At 45.9% G+C, this 18,159-nt stretch overlaps 1 protein-coding gene across 1 annotated transcript in view; it reads right to left on the reverse strand.

Moving 5' to 3' along the window:
• The window catches only part of LOC126456929 (uncharacterized), a 274,891-nt gene extending 262,869 nt beyond the window's left edge, over positions 1–12,022 (reverse strand). The window contains exon 1 of the mRNA XM_050092863.1: positions 11,827–12,022. Coding sequence (XP_049948820.1) covers positions 11,827–11,967 — 141 coding nt within the window. The 5' untranslated portion in view covers positions 11,968–12,022. The remainder of the gene's footprint in view (positions 1–11,826) is intronic.
• Between the last annotated feature and the right edge of the window lie 6,137 nt (positions 12,023–18,159).

Consider the following 18,159-nt stretch of genomic DNA (forward strand, 5'->3'; position numbering starts at 1 on the left):
CGCCCTTAAATAGAGAAACACACACAAAATTTAATAAATATAGTATGTGGAAAACACAGAAAAGGATAAACACTTAACTTGCCACTCTGTAGACATACTCTTATCACAGCAGAGAGCTGTGACCAAAAACTTTAAAGAAAATCTCGGTTCACTTGTATGGAAGTTCCCAAATCATATTGTGGAGACTTCAATCATCAACAATCAATTGGGAAAATTATAGTTCTGTTAATGGTGGGTGTAACAAGACATCTTGTGAAACATACTAAAAGATTTCTCTGAAAACTACTTAGAACAGATAGTTCAGAATCCCACTCCTGATGGAAGTATTTTGGATCTCTGACTTCTTTGAGGATGTCGACAACAAAACTGGTGAAAGTCACAATGATACAGTTGTGTAAACAATGATTACCGAAGTACAAAGGACAACTAGAACAAGAAGAAAGATATATATGTTCCATAAACTAGATAAAAAAGCTGTAGTGTCATATCTGAATGAGGAACTTGCAACTTTCAGCACAGGTCAGGAGCATATAGACAAACTATGACTCAGATTTAAAAGAATTGTTCACCATGCACTGGACAGATATGTACTTAGTAGAACAGTTTATACTGAGAGGGATGCTCTATGGTTTATTGTCACCGTAAAGAAAGTTCTAAGGAAACACAGACTACAGCATAATAGACGTAAAACAAAATGTAGGACTGCAGATAGAGAGATCCTGAACAACCCATTTTGCTGTCAAGAGAGCAGTGCATGAGGCCTTCAGTGACTACTGTAGCAGAATATTGTCAAATGATCTTTCACAAAACCCAAAGAAATTTTGGTCACATACAAGTGTTATCACTGGCACAAAAGTTAATGTCCTGTAACTCATGAATAGATAGGAAGTTAAATTGAGTGTAGCAAAGCAAAAGCTGAAATGCTTAACTCCATTTTCAAATGTTCCTTTACAAACAAAAACTCAGGGAAACTGCCCCAATTTAATTATCGTACCAATGAAAAGATGAGAGAAATAAGTGTTAATATCAATGGTGTAAGAGAAAACTGAGGTCGTTAAAACTGAACAACGCTCCAGGGCCCAATGGAATACCTACTGGATTCTACACTAAGTTTTCAGAGGAGTTCACTATCCTAATTATAAGGGACATTCAAATGAAACCCTGTCACTAGTATAAAGTAATGGTAACAATTTTATTAACTCAAAAATGTAGTTATACACAGCACACATACACTATGTGATCAAAAGTATCTGGGCACCTGGCTGAAAATGTCTTACAAGTTCGTGGCGCCCTCCATTGGTAATGCTGAAATTCAATATGGTGTTGGCCCACCCTTAGCCTTGATGACAGCTTTCGTTCAGGTGCTGAAAGGTTTCTTGGGGATTGGCAGCCCATTCTTCACTGAATGCTGCACTGAGGAGAGGTATCAATGTTGGTCGGTGAGGCCTGGCACAAAGTTGGTATTCCAAAATGTCCCAAAGGTGTTCTATAGGATTCAGGTCAAGACTCTGTGCAAGCCAGTCCGCCAGTCCAATACAGGGATGTTACTGTTGTGTAACCACTCCACTACAGGCCATGCATTATGAACAGGTGCTCAATCGTGTCGTAAGATGCAATCATCATCCTTTGTTTTTTTTTTTTTTTTTTTTTTGGGCGCAAAACTGCTATGGTCATTAGGAAACAGTAAAAACCGAAAATGGAAACCAGCAGAAATTGGAACGAAACTCAAAAAATTGGAGAAACTAAAAGCAGAAGAAAGGCTTAAAAATCCACTACAGAAAGGGGTTGGTTGTCCCCAAAAAAAGCTTCAAATGACTGACGTCATTTCACTGGCACTAATAAACTCGAGAACGTGATCAGCCGAGCGCGTGTCATCTGCTAAAATTGATGATATATCAGGCGACAGCTGTAGACGGGCGCGTAACGGAGTAAAATAAGGGCACTGAGAGCAGTGGGGACAGAGTGGGGGAGGATCGCCGCTTAAAAGATGCCGATGGCTAAAAAGACAGTGCTCTATCCAGAGTCTAGTTAAAATTACCTCCTCCCGACGACGCGTTCGGGAGGAAGAGGTCCAAGCACAAGGAAGAGCTTTCACATCCCGCAATTTATTATGAGGAAGTGTCGACCAATGGGCGTGCCATAAAAGAACAACTCGGCGACATAAAACGCTCCGTAGATCGGTGAAGGGAATCGATTGAATAGCTGGCCGAAGAAGAGAGACTGCAGCCTTGGCCGCTATATCGGCCGCCTCATTTCCACAGATACCAACGTGTCCTGGGAGCCAGAGGAACGCCACCAAGACGCCCCCCAGGTGGAGCAAGCGCAGACAGCCCTGAATCCGGTGGACCAGAGGGTGGACAGGGTAAAGAGCTTGGAGACTGAGGAGAGAGCTGAGAGAATCTGAGCAGATAACATACTGTATCCGCTGATGGCGGCAGATGTAGTGGACAGCCTGGAGAACAGCGTAAAGCTCCGCAGTATAAACCGAACACTGATCGGGAAGCCGAAAATAATTTGGGGTGTTGCCAACAATATAGACACTCCCTACACCTAACGATGTTTTCGAGCCATCAGTGTAAATATATGTGGCTTCCTTCATTTGTGCACATAGAGCAGCAAATGCCCGACGATAAACAAGTGAAGGGGTACCATCCTTGTGAAATTGACAAAGGTCACGGAGCAGGCAGATCCGGGGATGGAGCCAAGGCGGTGCTGTACCCCAAGTTGTCAAGAAGGTTTTAGGAAAGCGAAAGGAAAGAGAATGGAGAAGTTGACGGAAGTGGACTCCCGGTGGTAGTAGGGAGGAGGGGCGGCCTGCGTACCCTACATCAAAGGAGGCGTCGAAAAAAATGTCATGGGCTGGATTAGCAGGCATGGAAGACAGATGGCTAGCATAACGACTCAGAAGGACTGCTCGCCGATTGGACAGCGGAGGTTCAGCAGTCTCAGCATAAAGGCTTTCCACAGGGCTGGTGTAAAAAGCTCCAGACACTAAACGTAATCCACGGTGGTGGATAGAGTCGAGACGACGAAGGATAGACGGACAAGCAGAGAAGTAAACTATGCTTCCATAGTCCAATTTCGAGCGCACTAAGGCGCGATAGAGGCGGAGAAGGACCACTCGGTCCGCTCCCCAGGAGGTACCATTCAGGACATGGAGGGTGTTGAGGGATCGCAGACAGCGAGCCAAAAGATAGGAAACGTGGGAGGACCAGCACAGTTTTCTGTCAAACATAAGAACCAAGAATTTAGCAACATTCAAAAATGGAAGTTTGACAGGTCCTAGATGTAAGGAGGGTGGAAGAAACTCCTTACGTCGCCAAAAATTAACACAAACGGTCTTACTGGGAGAAAAACGGAAGCCGGTTTCGATGCTCCAAGAGTAGAGGCGATCGAGACATCCTTGAAGACGTCGTTCAAGAAGGCTGGTCCGTCGAGAGCTGTAGTAGATTGCAAAATCGTCCACAAAGAGGGAGCCCGAGACATCAGGAAGGAGACAATCCATAATTGGATTTATGGCAATGGCAAACAGTACAAAACTTGCAAGGAGCCCTGGGGTACCCCGTTTTCTTGGGAGAAAGTACGGGAGAGAGTAGTGTTCACCCGCACTCGAAATGTGCGCTCTGCCATAAATTCGCGAAGAAAAAGGGGCAGCCGACCTCGAAAGCCCCAAGAGAACAGTGTGTGGAGGATGCCTGTCCTCCAACAGGTATCGTATGCTCTCTGCAGATCAAAAAATATTGCTACCGTTTGGCGTTTCCGGAGAAAATTGTTTATGATGTAAGTGGAGAGGGTAACAAGATGGTCAACTGCAGAACGATGCTTTCGGAAACCGCATTGGGCAGGTGTTAAAAGATTGCGGGACTCCAGCCACCAAGCTAAACGGCAATTCACCATATGCTCCAAAACCTTACATACACTACTCGTGAGAGAAATGGGGCGATAGCTAGAGGGGAGATGTTTGTCCTTTCCAGGTTTCGGAACAGGAACGACGATAGCTTCCCGCCATCGTCTGGGAAAAGTACTGTCGGTCCAAATTCAATTATAAATGCAAAGGAGGTAAAGCAGACTATGGGTTGATAAATGCAGCAACATTTGGATATGTATGCCGTCCGGTCCTGGGGCGGAGGAGCGAGAAGAATAGAGTGCATGTAGGAGTTCTCGCATGGAGAAAACAGTATTATAGCTTTCGCGATTTTGAGAAAAGAAAGCAAGAGGTTGCACTTCCGCTGCACGTTTCTTCGGGAGAAACGCTGGCGGGTAATTTGAAGAGCTCGAAATCACAGCGAAGTGTTTACCCAAGGAGTTAGAAATTGCGACGGGGTCCACTAACGTATCATGCACGACAGTGAGCCCAGAGACCGGGGAGAAACTAGGCGTGCCAGATAACCGTCGAATTCGACTCCAAACTTCCGAGGAGGGAGTGAAGTTGTTAAATGAGCTAGTAAAGAATTTCCAGCTTGCCTTCTTGCTATCGCGGATGACGCGACGGCATCGCGCACGGAACTGCTTATAGCGGATACAGTTGGCCAAAGTAGGATGGTGGCGGAAAACACGAAGAGCACGTCGCCGCTCACGTATTGCGTCACGGCATGCCTCGTTCCACCAAGGAACTGGGGTGTGCCGGGGCAATTTGGAGGTGCATGGTATTGAACGTTCCGCAGCTGTAAGAACAACGTCGGTAAGATGTGTGACCTCATCGTCGACGCTAGGAAAGTGACGGTCATCGAATGTTGCTAGAGACGAAAAAAGTGTCCAATCGGCTTGGCCAAACTTCCAGCGTCGCGGGCGCATATATGGCAGTTGAGGCTGCAGTCTAATGACACATGGAAAGTGGTCACTCGAGTGTGTATCGTCAAGGGCGAACCATTCGAAGCGCCGAGCTAGTGGAACGGTACCAACCAAAAGGTCCAAATGAGAGAAATTTGTCGTGGAGGCAGACAAAAATGTAGAGACCCGTGTTGAGGCAAGCGAGATCTGCTTGATGGAAGACGTCTAGCAATAGTGAGCCATGTGGACAAGGATGTGGAGATCCCCAAAGCGGGTGGTGGGCATTGAAGTCCCCAACCAGCAAATACGGGGGTGGAAGCTGACCAAGAAGATGAAGGAGATCAGCTCGTGCCATTGGTGTGGACGATGGAATGTATACAGTACAAAGAGAAAAGGTATATCCAGAAAGGGAAAGACGAACAGCAACAGCTTGGAAGGAAGTGTTTAAGGGGATTGGGTGATAATGGAGAAAAATCATGAGTCCTCCATGGGCTGGAGTGCCTTCAACAGAGGGGAGATCAAATCGGACGGACTGAAAATGGGGGAGAATAAAGCGGTCATGGGGACGCAGCTTTGTTTCCTGAAGACAGAAGATGACCGGCGAGTAGGATCGTAAGAGGATCGACAATTCGTCCCGATTGGCTCGAATGCCGCAGATATTCCGGTCGATAATGGACATAGGGTGAACAGAAAATGGAGGAATGTGACCAAGGTTGCCGGCAACTCAACGACTGCTCAGAGCTTGCGATCGACAGCATGGAATGGCATTCAGCCGAAGGCAGAAGATCCTGATCCATAGGTTGTTCAGGAGCAGCTCCTGCCACCCGCGATCGGCCGGTTGATCGGCCGCCAGCAGTGCGCCTCGGCGACACAGAAGACGGCCGAGGGCGATTTCCGCCAGGTGGTGCTGTAGATGGGACACGCCTTGGCAGAGAAGGAGATGAACTGGGTTTCTTATTAGCCTTCTAGGAAATATGATGTTTAGATGAAGGAGGAACCGATGGTTGTGAAGTTGGGGTACATAAAAAATCTTCACGAGTATGCTCTTTTTTCGAAGTCTTGGTGTCTGACTTGTGAGCTCGAGATTTAGCAGAACCCGATGAAGGGTGAGCCATAGAGTGGACAGGCGAAAGTGGTGAGGTTGAACGGGCGATCTTTGCGCTGGCCAATCTGACGACCGTGGTACTAAAGGTGAGGTCGCAAGTCTGCGTGGCCGCCTCCTTTGTTGGCCGAGGAGAAGCAAGGACAGTGCTGTATTTTCCTGTCTGAGGCACGGTGGGCCGTCGACTGGCGAATAATTTTCGAGCAGCAAAGGTCGACACCTTTTCCTTCACTCTGATTTCCTGGATGAGCTTTTCCTCTTTAAAAATGGGGCAATCTCGAGAGGAAGCAGCGTGGTCACCCATACAGTTGATGCAGCGAGGGGATGGAGGTGGACAAGCACCCTCATGGGCATCCTTGCCACACGTAACACATTTGGCCGGATTGGAACAGGACTGGCTGGTGTGACTGCACCGCTGACACCGATAGCAACGCGTAGGGTTTGGGACATAAGGGCGAACAGAAATTATCTCATAGCCTGCTTTGATTTTCGATGGGAGTTGAACTTTGTCAAATGTCAAGAAGACAGTGTGGGTTGGAATGATGTTCATGTCAACCCTTTTCATAACTCTATGAACAGCCGTTACGCCCTGATCAGACAGGTAGTGCTGAATTTCTTCGTCAGACAATCCATCGAGGGAGCGTGTATAAACGACTCCACGCAAGGAATTTAAAGTGCGGTGCGGTTCAACCCGGACAGGGAAGGTGTGGGGCAGTGAAGTACGCAGCAATTTTTGTGCTTGGAGGGCACTGACTGTTTCTAACAACAAGGTGCCATTCCGTAATCTGGAACAAGACTTTACAGGACCTGCAATTGTGTCGACACCTTTCTGAATAATGAAAGGGTTAACCGTGGAGAAGTCGTGACCTTCGTCAGACTGAGAAACAACAAGGAACTGTGGCAACGATGGAAGAACAGTCGGTGGCTGAGACTCAGTGAACGTACGCTTGTGAGCAGACATAGTGGAAGGTGAGGAAACCATTGCGGAAGAATCCCCCATGATTACCGGCGTCTCCAATGGCGCGCTCCTCCCTTGTGGGGGCCCTCTCTGAGGGAACTCCCACCTTAGGTGATTGTTTACACCTCAGGTCACACCTCCCGACACCGGCTACGCATGGAAATGCGAGGGTTGGCCTTCAGACACGCACAGGGAGGTAAAAAGAAAGGGAAAGGAAAGAACAGGGGTCTCAAACGCCGCAGCGGAGAAAAGGTCAAAGAGAAGAGGGAGGAAAAGAGAAGGACAGAGGAAGGACGAAGACTTGCAAGCGTAGAAAGTAAAGAATTTGTAACAGTTTCGAGCGTCCGTCTCCGGACGTAGGCACAAACCATACTCCCAGAGGGGGAGAAAGGGAAGAGCCAAAGAGCCAGAGGTGGGGGGGGGGGGGGGGGGGGGGGGAGGCGAAGATGGGGGATGGGGAAGGATGCGGAAAGGGAAGGTATGCAGCCCGGAAAGGAAGGAGGGCCACATTAGCTCGGGGTCCCGTGCTCGCTACGCACGTATCCACCAAAGAGTTGTGGACCCCCTGGGGGGAATCATCATCCCTGAATTGCTCTTCAACAGTAGGAAGTAAGGTGCTTAAATCATCAATGTAGGCCTGTGCTGTAATAGTGGCTCGCAAAACAACAGAGGGCACAACTCCCCTCCATGAAAAACACAACCACACTATAACAGCATCGCCTCCGAATTTTACTGTTGGCACCACATGCAATGGCAGATGACATTCACCAGACATTTGCCATACCACACCCTGCCTTGTCGCTCGACCACGAAATCCTAGTTTTCTCACCTCCTATCTAACTGTCATAGTACTTGCAGAGAATCCTGATGCAGTTTTGGAATTCCTGTGTGATGGTCTGGATATATGTCTGCCTATTACACATTAGGACCCTCTCCAACTGTCGGCGGTCTATGCCAGACAACAGACGAGGTTGGCCTGTATGCTTTTGTGCTGTACGTGTTCCTTCACATTTCCATTTCACTATCGCATCAGAAATAGTGGATCTAGGGACGTTTAGGAGTGTGGAAATCTCGCGTACAGATGTATGACACAAGTGACACCCAATCACCTGACCACGTTCGAAGTCTGTGAGTTCCGCAGAGCACACCATTCCGCTCTCTCACAATGTCTAATGACTACTAAGGTTACGGACATGGAGTACCTGGCAGTAGGTGGCAACACAATGCACCTAATATGAGAAACACGTTTTTGGGGGTGTCTGGATACTTTTGATCACATAGTGTACTCAAAAATAGTCGCCAAAACTGCTGGCACATTTACCCCATTGTGACACTAGCTGGTCAATTCCATCCTTGAAGCACCTGGTAGGCTGCTGTCAGTTACAGGCCTGGACCCAGTCACACACTTTGTCATCTGTTGCAAATCGATGTCCGCAAATAGCGTGTTTTAGAGGTCCAAACACATGAAAGTCACAAAGGTGAAAGGTCGGGACGGTACGGTGGAAGTTCCAGCGTTTCGCAATGAAACTGCTGCAATGTCATCTTCACCACATTGGCTGCGCGCGCGGGTGTGTGTGTGTGTGTGTGTGTGTGTGGGAGGGGGGGGGGCATTATCATGCAGGAGCATCACTGGACAACATGCCTCGGTGTTTCAACTTGGTGACACCATGTTTCATCACCTGTGACAATACCCAACAGAAAGCCGTATTCCTCCTCATGATAACATTGCAGGTGACTCAAAGACAGCACCATTCTAGTACTGCGCTGTTCGGCAGTCAGGTGGTGGGGACCCTACTGTGTGCAGATTTTTCAAAAGTTCATGTGTTGATGCATTACAGTGTGGGCAGTGCCCACACTATTACCCAGTAACCGACGGATCTCTTCCACAGTGATTCTGCGGTTGTCCAAGACTAAAGCATTCACTTCCGCAACAACTTCCAGTACGATGACAAGATGGGCCTGCCCAGGGCAAGCAGTGTCTCCCAGTGGCTTGCGCCCCTCAAGAAATCGCTTGAACCCCTCAAGGAATCACTTGCGCCAATCCACAACACTTGAATGACTCAGACTGTACTCACCACACATAGCCTTCATCTGCCGATACATTTCATGGCCTCCAATTCCCTCCGCCACCAAAAATCAAATTGCTCCTTGTTGTTCCTGCTTACTCCCGTGCACGTTCATTAGTGGACGATAACTTGCGTGACCACCTTTTCTTTGGCATGAAACCACACTGGCGCTATGCAACATCAAACGGTGCTCCAGCATCAGTATATCTACCAAAAGACAGCGCCACCATACCCGCAGTTACGTGGTGCCACCTTACGTGTAAGGCAAAGGTAGACAAACTGACCAGATTTCATTTCAATGAACCTTATATAATCTACTGCAGATCCTTTGAACAAAAAATGTAGCAGAAGTAATCCACAAAACTACTGAGGGTTTTTTGGTAGGGAGAACGCAGCATGTTATCTTGGATGGAGAGTCATGATCAGATGTAGAAATAATTTTGGTGTCCCCCAGTAAAGTTTGTTGTGGCCCTTTGCTGTCATTGCTATACATAACGACCTTGCAGACAGTATTAATAGTAACCTCAGACTTTTTGCAGATGATTCAGGTATCTGAAGTATTGTCTGAAAGAAGCTGCATAAATATTCATTCAGATCATAAGATTTGAAAGTGGTGTGAAGACTGGTAAATGTTCAGAAACATAAAAGTGTGCAAGTCACAAAATGAAATAACACAGTATCCTCTGACTATAGTATCAATGAGCCACAGTTGGAATCTGCCAACTCCTGCAGATACCTCGTTGTAACTCTTTGTAGGAGTATGAAATGAAATGATCACACACTCAGTCACAGATAAAGGAGGTAGTAGGCTCCAGTTCATTGGTGGAATGCTGGAAAATACAATCAGTCTACAAATCTAGCTGTCCAGAGAGCCCCATTGTAAAAAAGAGTCCCTAATTGTCCAAAAATCCAGCCCGTACCCCATACCCTAATTTCCGACTTCAAAAACACCAACCACTTCCTCAATCACATCCCTATATTTGATGCTCATTATCATCCAACTCACTGCTTTTCACTGTTGATGCCCATTACACAATGAAACATTCCTATAACCTAGTTACATATCTTGTTTCACAAAGTCTTGACAGCACCAAACTCATCATATCATTATTTTTACAGGTAGCTTCATCTGAGGATAATATAAACAAATCATAGTGTAGCCACTCACATGGCACCACCACATTCCAATATGTTTATAGGCTACCCAGGGGAAATCTTTCTAGTCACCAAACCCATCTGGTCCAGGTTCACTGATGATCTGTATCCAAAGTCAAGACACTTTTCAACGCAGCTGTTACGTCACACAATAACTGAGTGTTTTGGTCTGATGGACATGGGAGTAAGTTCTCATACAACACATGTACATGAACTTTTTTTTTGGGGGGGGGGGGGGGGGGGGGGTGCTGCAGTCAATAGGATGACCATTAACACATATACAGACCCTTCTGAAGCAGAAATCTAGCACATGATATGGCTGAACACAAGTGCAAATACACTGTACTGCTGTGATAAGAAACTAAACGGTGTGTTGTGCAATGTCTACCATGGAGAGATAAAGCCGCCATCAAATAATTCTGGACTGGTTAACACTTCTAAAGGCTGGAACATCAAATTTGGCATTACAAATGTGGCTCTCTTCTGCTCTCTTCTGCAAAGATTACAAAATTGACTCCAAAGCCTGCCTAGTTTAAACCCCTGTGGAAAATGGTTTCCTGGCACATAAGCAGCTTGTACTCATTTCTCATTGGTCAAAGACTAAACAAGTCACAATAACATGGACAAATGTCATTTACTGGAACCTATAAGGTCACTTTTTGCAGAGCCTGCAAGCGATTTTACAGATACTGATAAAATAAGTGTGAAACTAGCACAATAAACATCTGTTACCTACAATTTATTTACTATATACTTCGCAGGGTTTGGCAACACGAACTGTCTTTTCGCAGACTGATTTCAGTTTCCAAACAGCAACAAAATATAATCAAAAACTTGTTAAGTTATCTCTCTCAGAACTGAAAGTTGCACAATTAAAATGTTACCATGAACACTCAACGATTTTTGCTTTTGACAAGCCACATCCCTCACGTCGTGAAGGTTTTCTATGGGTGGAGATCTGACTCAAAGCTTTTACATTGAGATGTCTGTATTCAACAGACCACTACTTTTCAAATACAGTAGCACTGTATTGTATAGTCCCCCAGCTATGTTCTGACAACACAGTACACGTCCTGGCACATACACTGCATCTGTTACAAGTTCTTAGTTTCACTGATCCTATGCAGATCATTAGTAGTATTCTATTTTATAGTTAAAACTATCGCTGCCCCACGCAAGCTGTTGTATATCACTGTTCAGTCTGCCAAAAACGACTGCTGAATGCATGTGTAAGGCTAATGAATTGGCAGGTGCAGAGACCACGGAGGTGCCACATTACATATTGCAAGGTAGCACTGTTTCACTACCTAAAAGTGTGTCCACTTAAGTGATAGCTTTCCATTTTCTATTCTACTCACAGCCAGACACTTAAAGTGGAAAAGGTACTCACTGATATAAAGGAAAGTCATTCACAGCTTCACAAACCTATCTATGACCAATGCAAACTGGGATCAGCCCGAGCTCTGTATAGGCCCACCAAGTTCACACACCTCTCATGCAAAGCTTTCGCTGGGTTACCAACTGTGCCTTTCGGGGGAAATGGATGAAAAAATAAAATAGTTTGTACACTGTAGTCTCGTACTACTTCCGAAAGCAAGGGTACAAACTGGAGTCCTAATCGGGCGCACATCCTTCTCGCGAAATATCACGGGCAAAGTATCAAACAAATGAAACCAAAGATTTGTTGTAGTTACTAAAAGCTCCACAGCATTACTGTCACACTATCCGTTAACATCGCATTCCGCTACAAAGATTCCCAGAAGTAAACAATATACCTCGGACCCTGTTGATATTGTGGCTTGTGTTGTTGATTCGTAAATAAATCCATCGCTTTCCACACAAGTCCGTGGTCCAAACAGCTGTGTTTCATCCGCAGGATTAAATCCTGTCCGTACTTCGTTCCACACATGCATCATGTACTGTACTGAACCGTATCGTTCATAACAAGACAGTTAAAACACAATGACACTTTGGCGGCATTTGACTTTCAGCGCCACTAGATATCCAAGGATTATATACCAATACAAACAACGATCTTGAACTGTAATAGTCGTACTTGTCTGTAGTATCGAAGCATCAGCTTTTTAACACTTACAATGCGTAGTATTAAGATTAGTAGTGACAAGTGGAGACTTGGTTATCAAATATGACTAGCCTGCCTCGTTCAGTGGAATATCTGATGTAGTTGGTGACGAAATTCAAACTGGGTAAGATAAAGAGTTTAGGATGTGCAGCATTTGAAAATAAGGAAGAATACGCTACCCGGTGTTGGGAAAGTTCGAATAACGGAGACCAGACGGTTGTAAGCGTACAATACTTTATTGCAATCGAACGATACAAAAGTGTGACTACGCAGTCACACGTCTCACCCCACACCGAAATCTTTGTCCGCCCCGGTAGCTGAGTGGTCAGCGTGACAGACTGTCAATCCTAAGGGCCCGGGTTCGATTCCCGGCTGGGTCGGAAATTTTCTCCGCTCAGGGACTGGGTGTTGTGTTGTCCTAATCATCATCATTTCATCCCCATCGACACGCAGGTCGCCGAAGTGGCGTCAAATCGAAAGACCTGCACCAGGCGAACGGTCTACCCGACGGGAGGCCCTAGCCACACGACATTTCCATTTACCGAAATCTTTGTCTATTGCATAAATATTCCTATTCAACGTCCCTAACTCACCGCACAGCAAAGTTTACACCTCTGTGCACCGCTGTCGATGTCGACATCCCCACAGAGCCCCTCTCCACCACCTCCCCGCATAGTGTGGAGCACTGTGGCAAGCTGAGTGCAGCTGTCATCGAACATCTGGTATGGAGTGTACAAATGTGATTCACCAGCCACCTCATCGCTGGGCTGAGCACTGAGCACGACTGGACCATTTCTCATATAAGCGCTGCGCAAATATGCATAACTGGTTGTGCCATGTATGAGAGATGTGACTGTTCTGTAGCTTGAAGAAGTACTGTGCAGGTGTGCTTGACCATTTGTACCATGACAGGTACTTAAACGAGACACGACTGGACCATTTCCCAGAGAGGTGTCTTTCATAGCGCTGATATTGTACAAATGGTAAGGTAGCATGCTGTGTGGGAGCTGTCAGAATTGGTTGGCGTGACCACAGGCTGTGGCAGAAGGGGAGGTGCATCAACAGGTGCTTCTATGTCAATGTGTCGACCCTCAGACAGATGATTGTGGGAGCACCGCCTATTGATAAACGAGATGAAATAAAAGTATAGTTGCCATCATGAGCCATTGCATATGTGTGTTTGATTCGCTGCATATGGGCTACATTCAAATGTAGTGCAATGTCTCATCCACCACCAAGGTATTATCGACGATTATGACACTTATGTTCTCTAGATCGAAGTCTTTAAGGTCTATGTTGATAATGAAAGGGTCTTCTGAGTCCGAAGAGATCGACTTCAGACTAGATGGTATTTAGTCATCGCTGTCATTGTCCATCAACGTGATGTCACTGGCATTTACGGGATCGTCAGCCTGATGGACCCACATGTGCTTTAAGCAGTTGTCACTTTGCCATTGAGCAGGCTGTCGAATTTGTGTGTCCCTTTTGATCACTTTGAGGGGTCCTGTGTAGGGTCATTGTACAGTCAGTCTAAACTTGTCATCGCACTCTATGAGATAATCAAAGGAATGCAGCACCAACATGTGTCTGATGTGGTCTTTCACACATTGAACAAGAGCAGAAAGATCCACCAGTTTGGAAGGCTGCAATGGTAAGGCAAAAGCTGCAGGTAGTATTAGTGAGTTGCTATATAGAATTTCGGCTAGCGATGCTTGCAAACCCTCCTTGGGTTGGGTTGTTTGGGGAAGGAGACCAGACAGCGAGGTCATCGGTCTCATCAGAGTAAGGAAGGATGGGGAAGGAAGTCGGCCATGCCCTTTCAGAGGAACCATCCCGGCATTTGCCTGGAGTGATTTAGGGAAATCACGGAAAACCTAAATCAGGATGGCTGGACGCGGGATTGAACCGTCGTCCTCCCGAATGCGAGTCCAGTGTCTAACCACTGAGCCACCTCGCTCGGTGCAGATCCTCCTTGAGTGCTGATTGTACTCCGAACAGTAGCCATGGCAAAGCTTCTGTCCACAAACCTCTGTGGCACATAAGGGAGGCTTTAAATGTTCTGTCACACTGCTAGGCCAATCCATTGCTCTCCAGGTTGTATGATGCCATGTGGTTGTGCTTAATGTCACATAGGTTTCGTAGTGCTACAAATAGTGCCGATTCAAAATGCCAGTTGTTATTGTCTCAGGTGAACTGAAATGGGCTATCTAACTATCTATGAATGTGCAAGCGGCCGGCCGAAGTGGCCGTGCGGTTAAAGGCGCTGCAGTCTGGAACCGCAAGACCGCTACGGTCGCAGGTTCGAATCCTGCCTCGGGCATGGATGTTTGTGATGTCCTTAGGTTAGTTAGGTTTAACTAGTTCTAAGTTCTAGGGGACTAATGACCTCAGCAGTTGAGTCCCATAGTGCTCAGAGCCATTTGAACCAATGTGCAAGCGATTTATTCTTCTGTGATGTCATTCAGTGGTATCACTTCGACCCATCGGGATGCTCTGTCAATTATTTACATCAAATATATACACCCCCTCTGATTCTGGGAGAGGACAGATGATGTCGATATTCACAGTATGGAACCATGACTGTGGTAACTCTAATTGTCCTAACTGCGATTGTGTGTGCCTAATGACTTTGCTGCATTGGTATGCTACACACGCTTGTGCCAGCTGTGGCAGTCTCGGTTTATGTTTGGCCACATAAATCACTCTGTAATGAGGCAGGCAGTCGACCTGATTCCCACGTTGGACAAGTTGTTAAGTTGTTCAAAGATAGCATGTCGCATTGTCTTTGGCACCAGGGGTCGGAACTGTTGCGGTATACATTGCGAAGTGTCGGCGCTTTGGATCCAGGTAATGTTCACTGTTCAGCGCACAATCCTGTAGAGTTCTTGTTTAGTAACTTTGTAATGCCTGCATCATTGCCCTGCTGACTCATTATAGTTGATGTGGAGAGAAATGACGTTGACACGTGATGGGTAATAAACAATTACGATGTGCGCACATCTCTAGTGTATTGTGTAATGAGATCAAGGTGTCGATAGTAGCAGGGGTGACATTCTTTCATGGATGGTAAATATCGTTGGCAAGTGGCTTGTGATCCATAAACGTGATGAAGTGTCTCCCCTCATGTCTTCCTTGATGTACTTGACCACCTCATAGACAGTAGTTCCCAGTCAATGGCAGACCACTTTGACTGTGAAGCTGTAAGCTTTATTGAAACGAAGTGTAGAAGCTGAGTCTCACTTCACATGACTTGTTGCGGTACAGTCTCAACTGCGGTGTAACTGGCGTCTGTGGTGACGGTGAACTATGCATCCAGGATGGGATAAGCCAATGGAATTGCTTCTGCTAGACAGTCCTTAGGAAGTTCATTTTACTGGTCCAAACTAATCATCTTTTCCCCTGTTTGTTCAGCCAGTGAGGCCATTGCTTAGGCGTGCTTGTATCGCCACTGACTATAGTAGGTGAGGCCAATAGAAGTTCAAGATCCTTAACAAGTTGGAGTTCATGATAATTCAGAGGGAGAGGAAGCTGTTTGATGAGATCAGCTCAGTCAGCTGTAGGTTTGATTCCATTTACTGTATGCCCTAGGAAGATTACTTCAGCTTTCCACAGCTGAGACTTCTCTTTATTAATGACAACACCCCCATGCGACAAGGCAGCAAGAACTTGTTCAAGGTGCTAATTGTATTGATGGAGTGTGATTGAAAAAAATGAGGATGTCCTCTAATGAGGCATAACAGAAGTCAAACTTAAAAAGTATCCTGTCTTTAAAGCACTGCCATGTTTGTGCTGCAGTCTTCAGACCATATGGCATAAAGAGGAGTGATTATCACCGTTCTTGCAATGTCATCAGGGTGTTTGGGAATTTGAAGTTATACCTTTTAACAGTCGACCACACTGAACATAGTAGCACCTGCAAGTGAGTGTGTGAAGTTCCAGACATTTGGTACAGTGTAGCTATCAGACACTCTTTGAGATTTGAGCGCTCTGTATTCCCCATGAAGTCTGATGGTCCCATCTTTTTTTCTGCACAGATTTTATTGATGATGGCCATGTGCTGTACAAACAGCAGATTATTCCGGCGTTTGACAGTTCCCTGACTGCCGCCCTTGCAGTGCGCTGTTTAGCTGGGGCTAGACGGTATGTTTTATATTGAACTGTTGGGACCATGGGAAATTTGACATGAAAAGGGTGTCCACATTCAACACATTGATTATCAAGGTAGCATGCACTGTTCAAACCTTTGTTGCTTGAGACTAGCATGGGTCACTGACCGTGCAGGTGCCAGGTGCGCTGACTGCGACGTGGGTCTACATGGGGTGGGCCTGGCTGTGCTTGCTCCACCAATCCTCAGCTGTGTGGCAGGTTCTTGTAGTGCTTGCACACCAACACAAGAGCAGCAAATGCATCGTTTATATGCTGTCAGAGTGTCGCATTTTCGATGCACAGAGCATACAATGTTGAGCAGCAGTCAAGGTACCACTGATGCATTCTCAATAGATTTTCCTAGAATTGTTACACATTCTTTGAGCATCTCGGAATAAGTTACTTCTACATACGAAGTTGAGCAGCAGTCGAGGTACCACTGATGCATTGTTACACATTCTTTAAGCATCTCGGAATAAGTTACTTCATCTACATTTTGCACAGTGTGGAATGGCATTATTCTGTTGGATAAGGATGTTATTGAGGCAAAGAATCCCAGAGTGCAGTGATTGGTGTCATGGTGCAGGAGCAATGTCTTTTGTAGGTCTGGTGAGAGACAGAAATGTCACAATAAATCCATCCCCACTACCAGTTCCTTGATGCTGGTCGTGTAGAAAAGTCCATGTGAAGCAGTGCTGCATAGAGAGATGCAGGATTTGGTCGATAGTTCCGTGCACCACGATTCATGAATCATTACTGGCGCAGAGTTGGACCACTGCTGTAATGGTGAATGTTGAAACAGTTTCCTTTGGTATTGTACTGATGTCTGAAGCTGTGTTCACCAGGAAGTAGCTGTGTGTATTGTGATCACAGGCATACAGTCTAAACCTCAAGATGTGGTGTTTGACACATTTGCAGCAGTCGTTGATGACTTGGGTGATTCGGCATGGACCAAAACGCCTAGTACGACCCATGTATGGAGTCTGGGAACTTGCAAGGCAGGCGGCAGTTCCTCATAGCGTCGCCAAACTGACAATCATACCAGCAGAGCAGTGGCCTTGAAGTGGCACCGACATTCGATCCACCACTGCTAGCTGGCACTCAGTGATGTGGGTGTTGGGCTGGGTTCCATAATGAGGGCACATTGTGACATCATCCTTGTGTGTTGTCATAGCATGTTGTGGCAAAGTGGTGATCTTGGTATTCGGCCATGGCATGCACTGTGAGATGTGGAATTTGCTGTGGCATTAATCTGTTGATGATGTTAGTAGTGGGACTAAGTATGTGCCAAGACACACTGCATTGTTGCCAAATTTATTCAAGATGGCGGCGATGACGTCATCCAAGATGGCGGCATGTAGACTTGGCAACATTGCATGACATCATCCAAGATGGCGGCTCTTGGCGGGAAAAGAGGCCAATTATGCTATGTCCACTAACCTAACCTCAAGAAAAAGTGGCGGGAAGTTTGAATTTTAGCGGGAAAATAGCCCAATTGTGCTATGTCCACTAACCTAAGCCACCAGAAGAAAAAATGGCAGGAAGTTTGAATTCCAACAGGATAATGCAGGCAAAAACCGTACTTGTCTTTATTATTATTGATTATCATTTATTAACATTCATTATCATTCATTGTCATTTATTATCATTCATTATCATTTATTATTGTAGGCCTACCTCCACTAGAAAATTGCGCCAAATTCAAATTCCAACACGATATTGCTCGAAAACTGTACTTCTATTTATTATTATCATTTATTATTTATTCAAGAAGTCCGATTTTCTCAGTGAGAAATCCATTTTCCTTACATCCATAACAAAAATCTACAAGTTCAAATCCCTACACCATAATTGATCACACGTACGAGCTTTCTCCGTC

This window comes from Schistocerca serialis, chromosome 2, assembly GCF_023864345.2.
Source record: "Schistocerca serialis cubense isolate TAMUIC-IGC-003099 chromosome 2, iqSchSeri2.2, whole genome shotgun sequence".
Taxonomy (NCBI): domain Eukaryota; kingdom Metazoa; phylum Arthropoda; class Insecta; order Orthoptera; family Acrididae; genus Schistocerca; species Schistocerca serialis.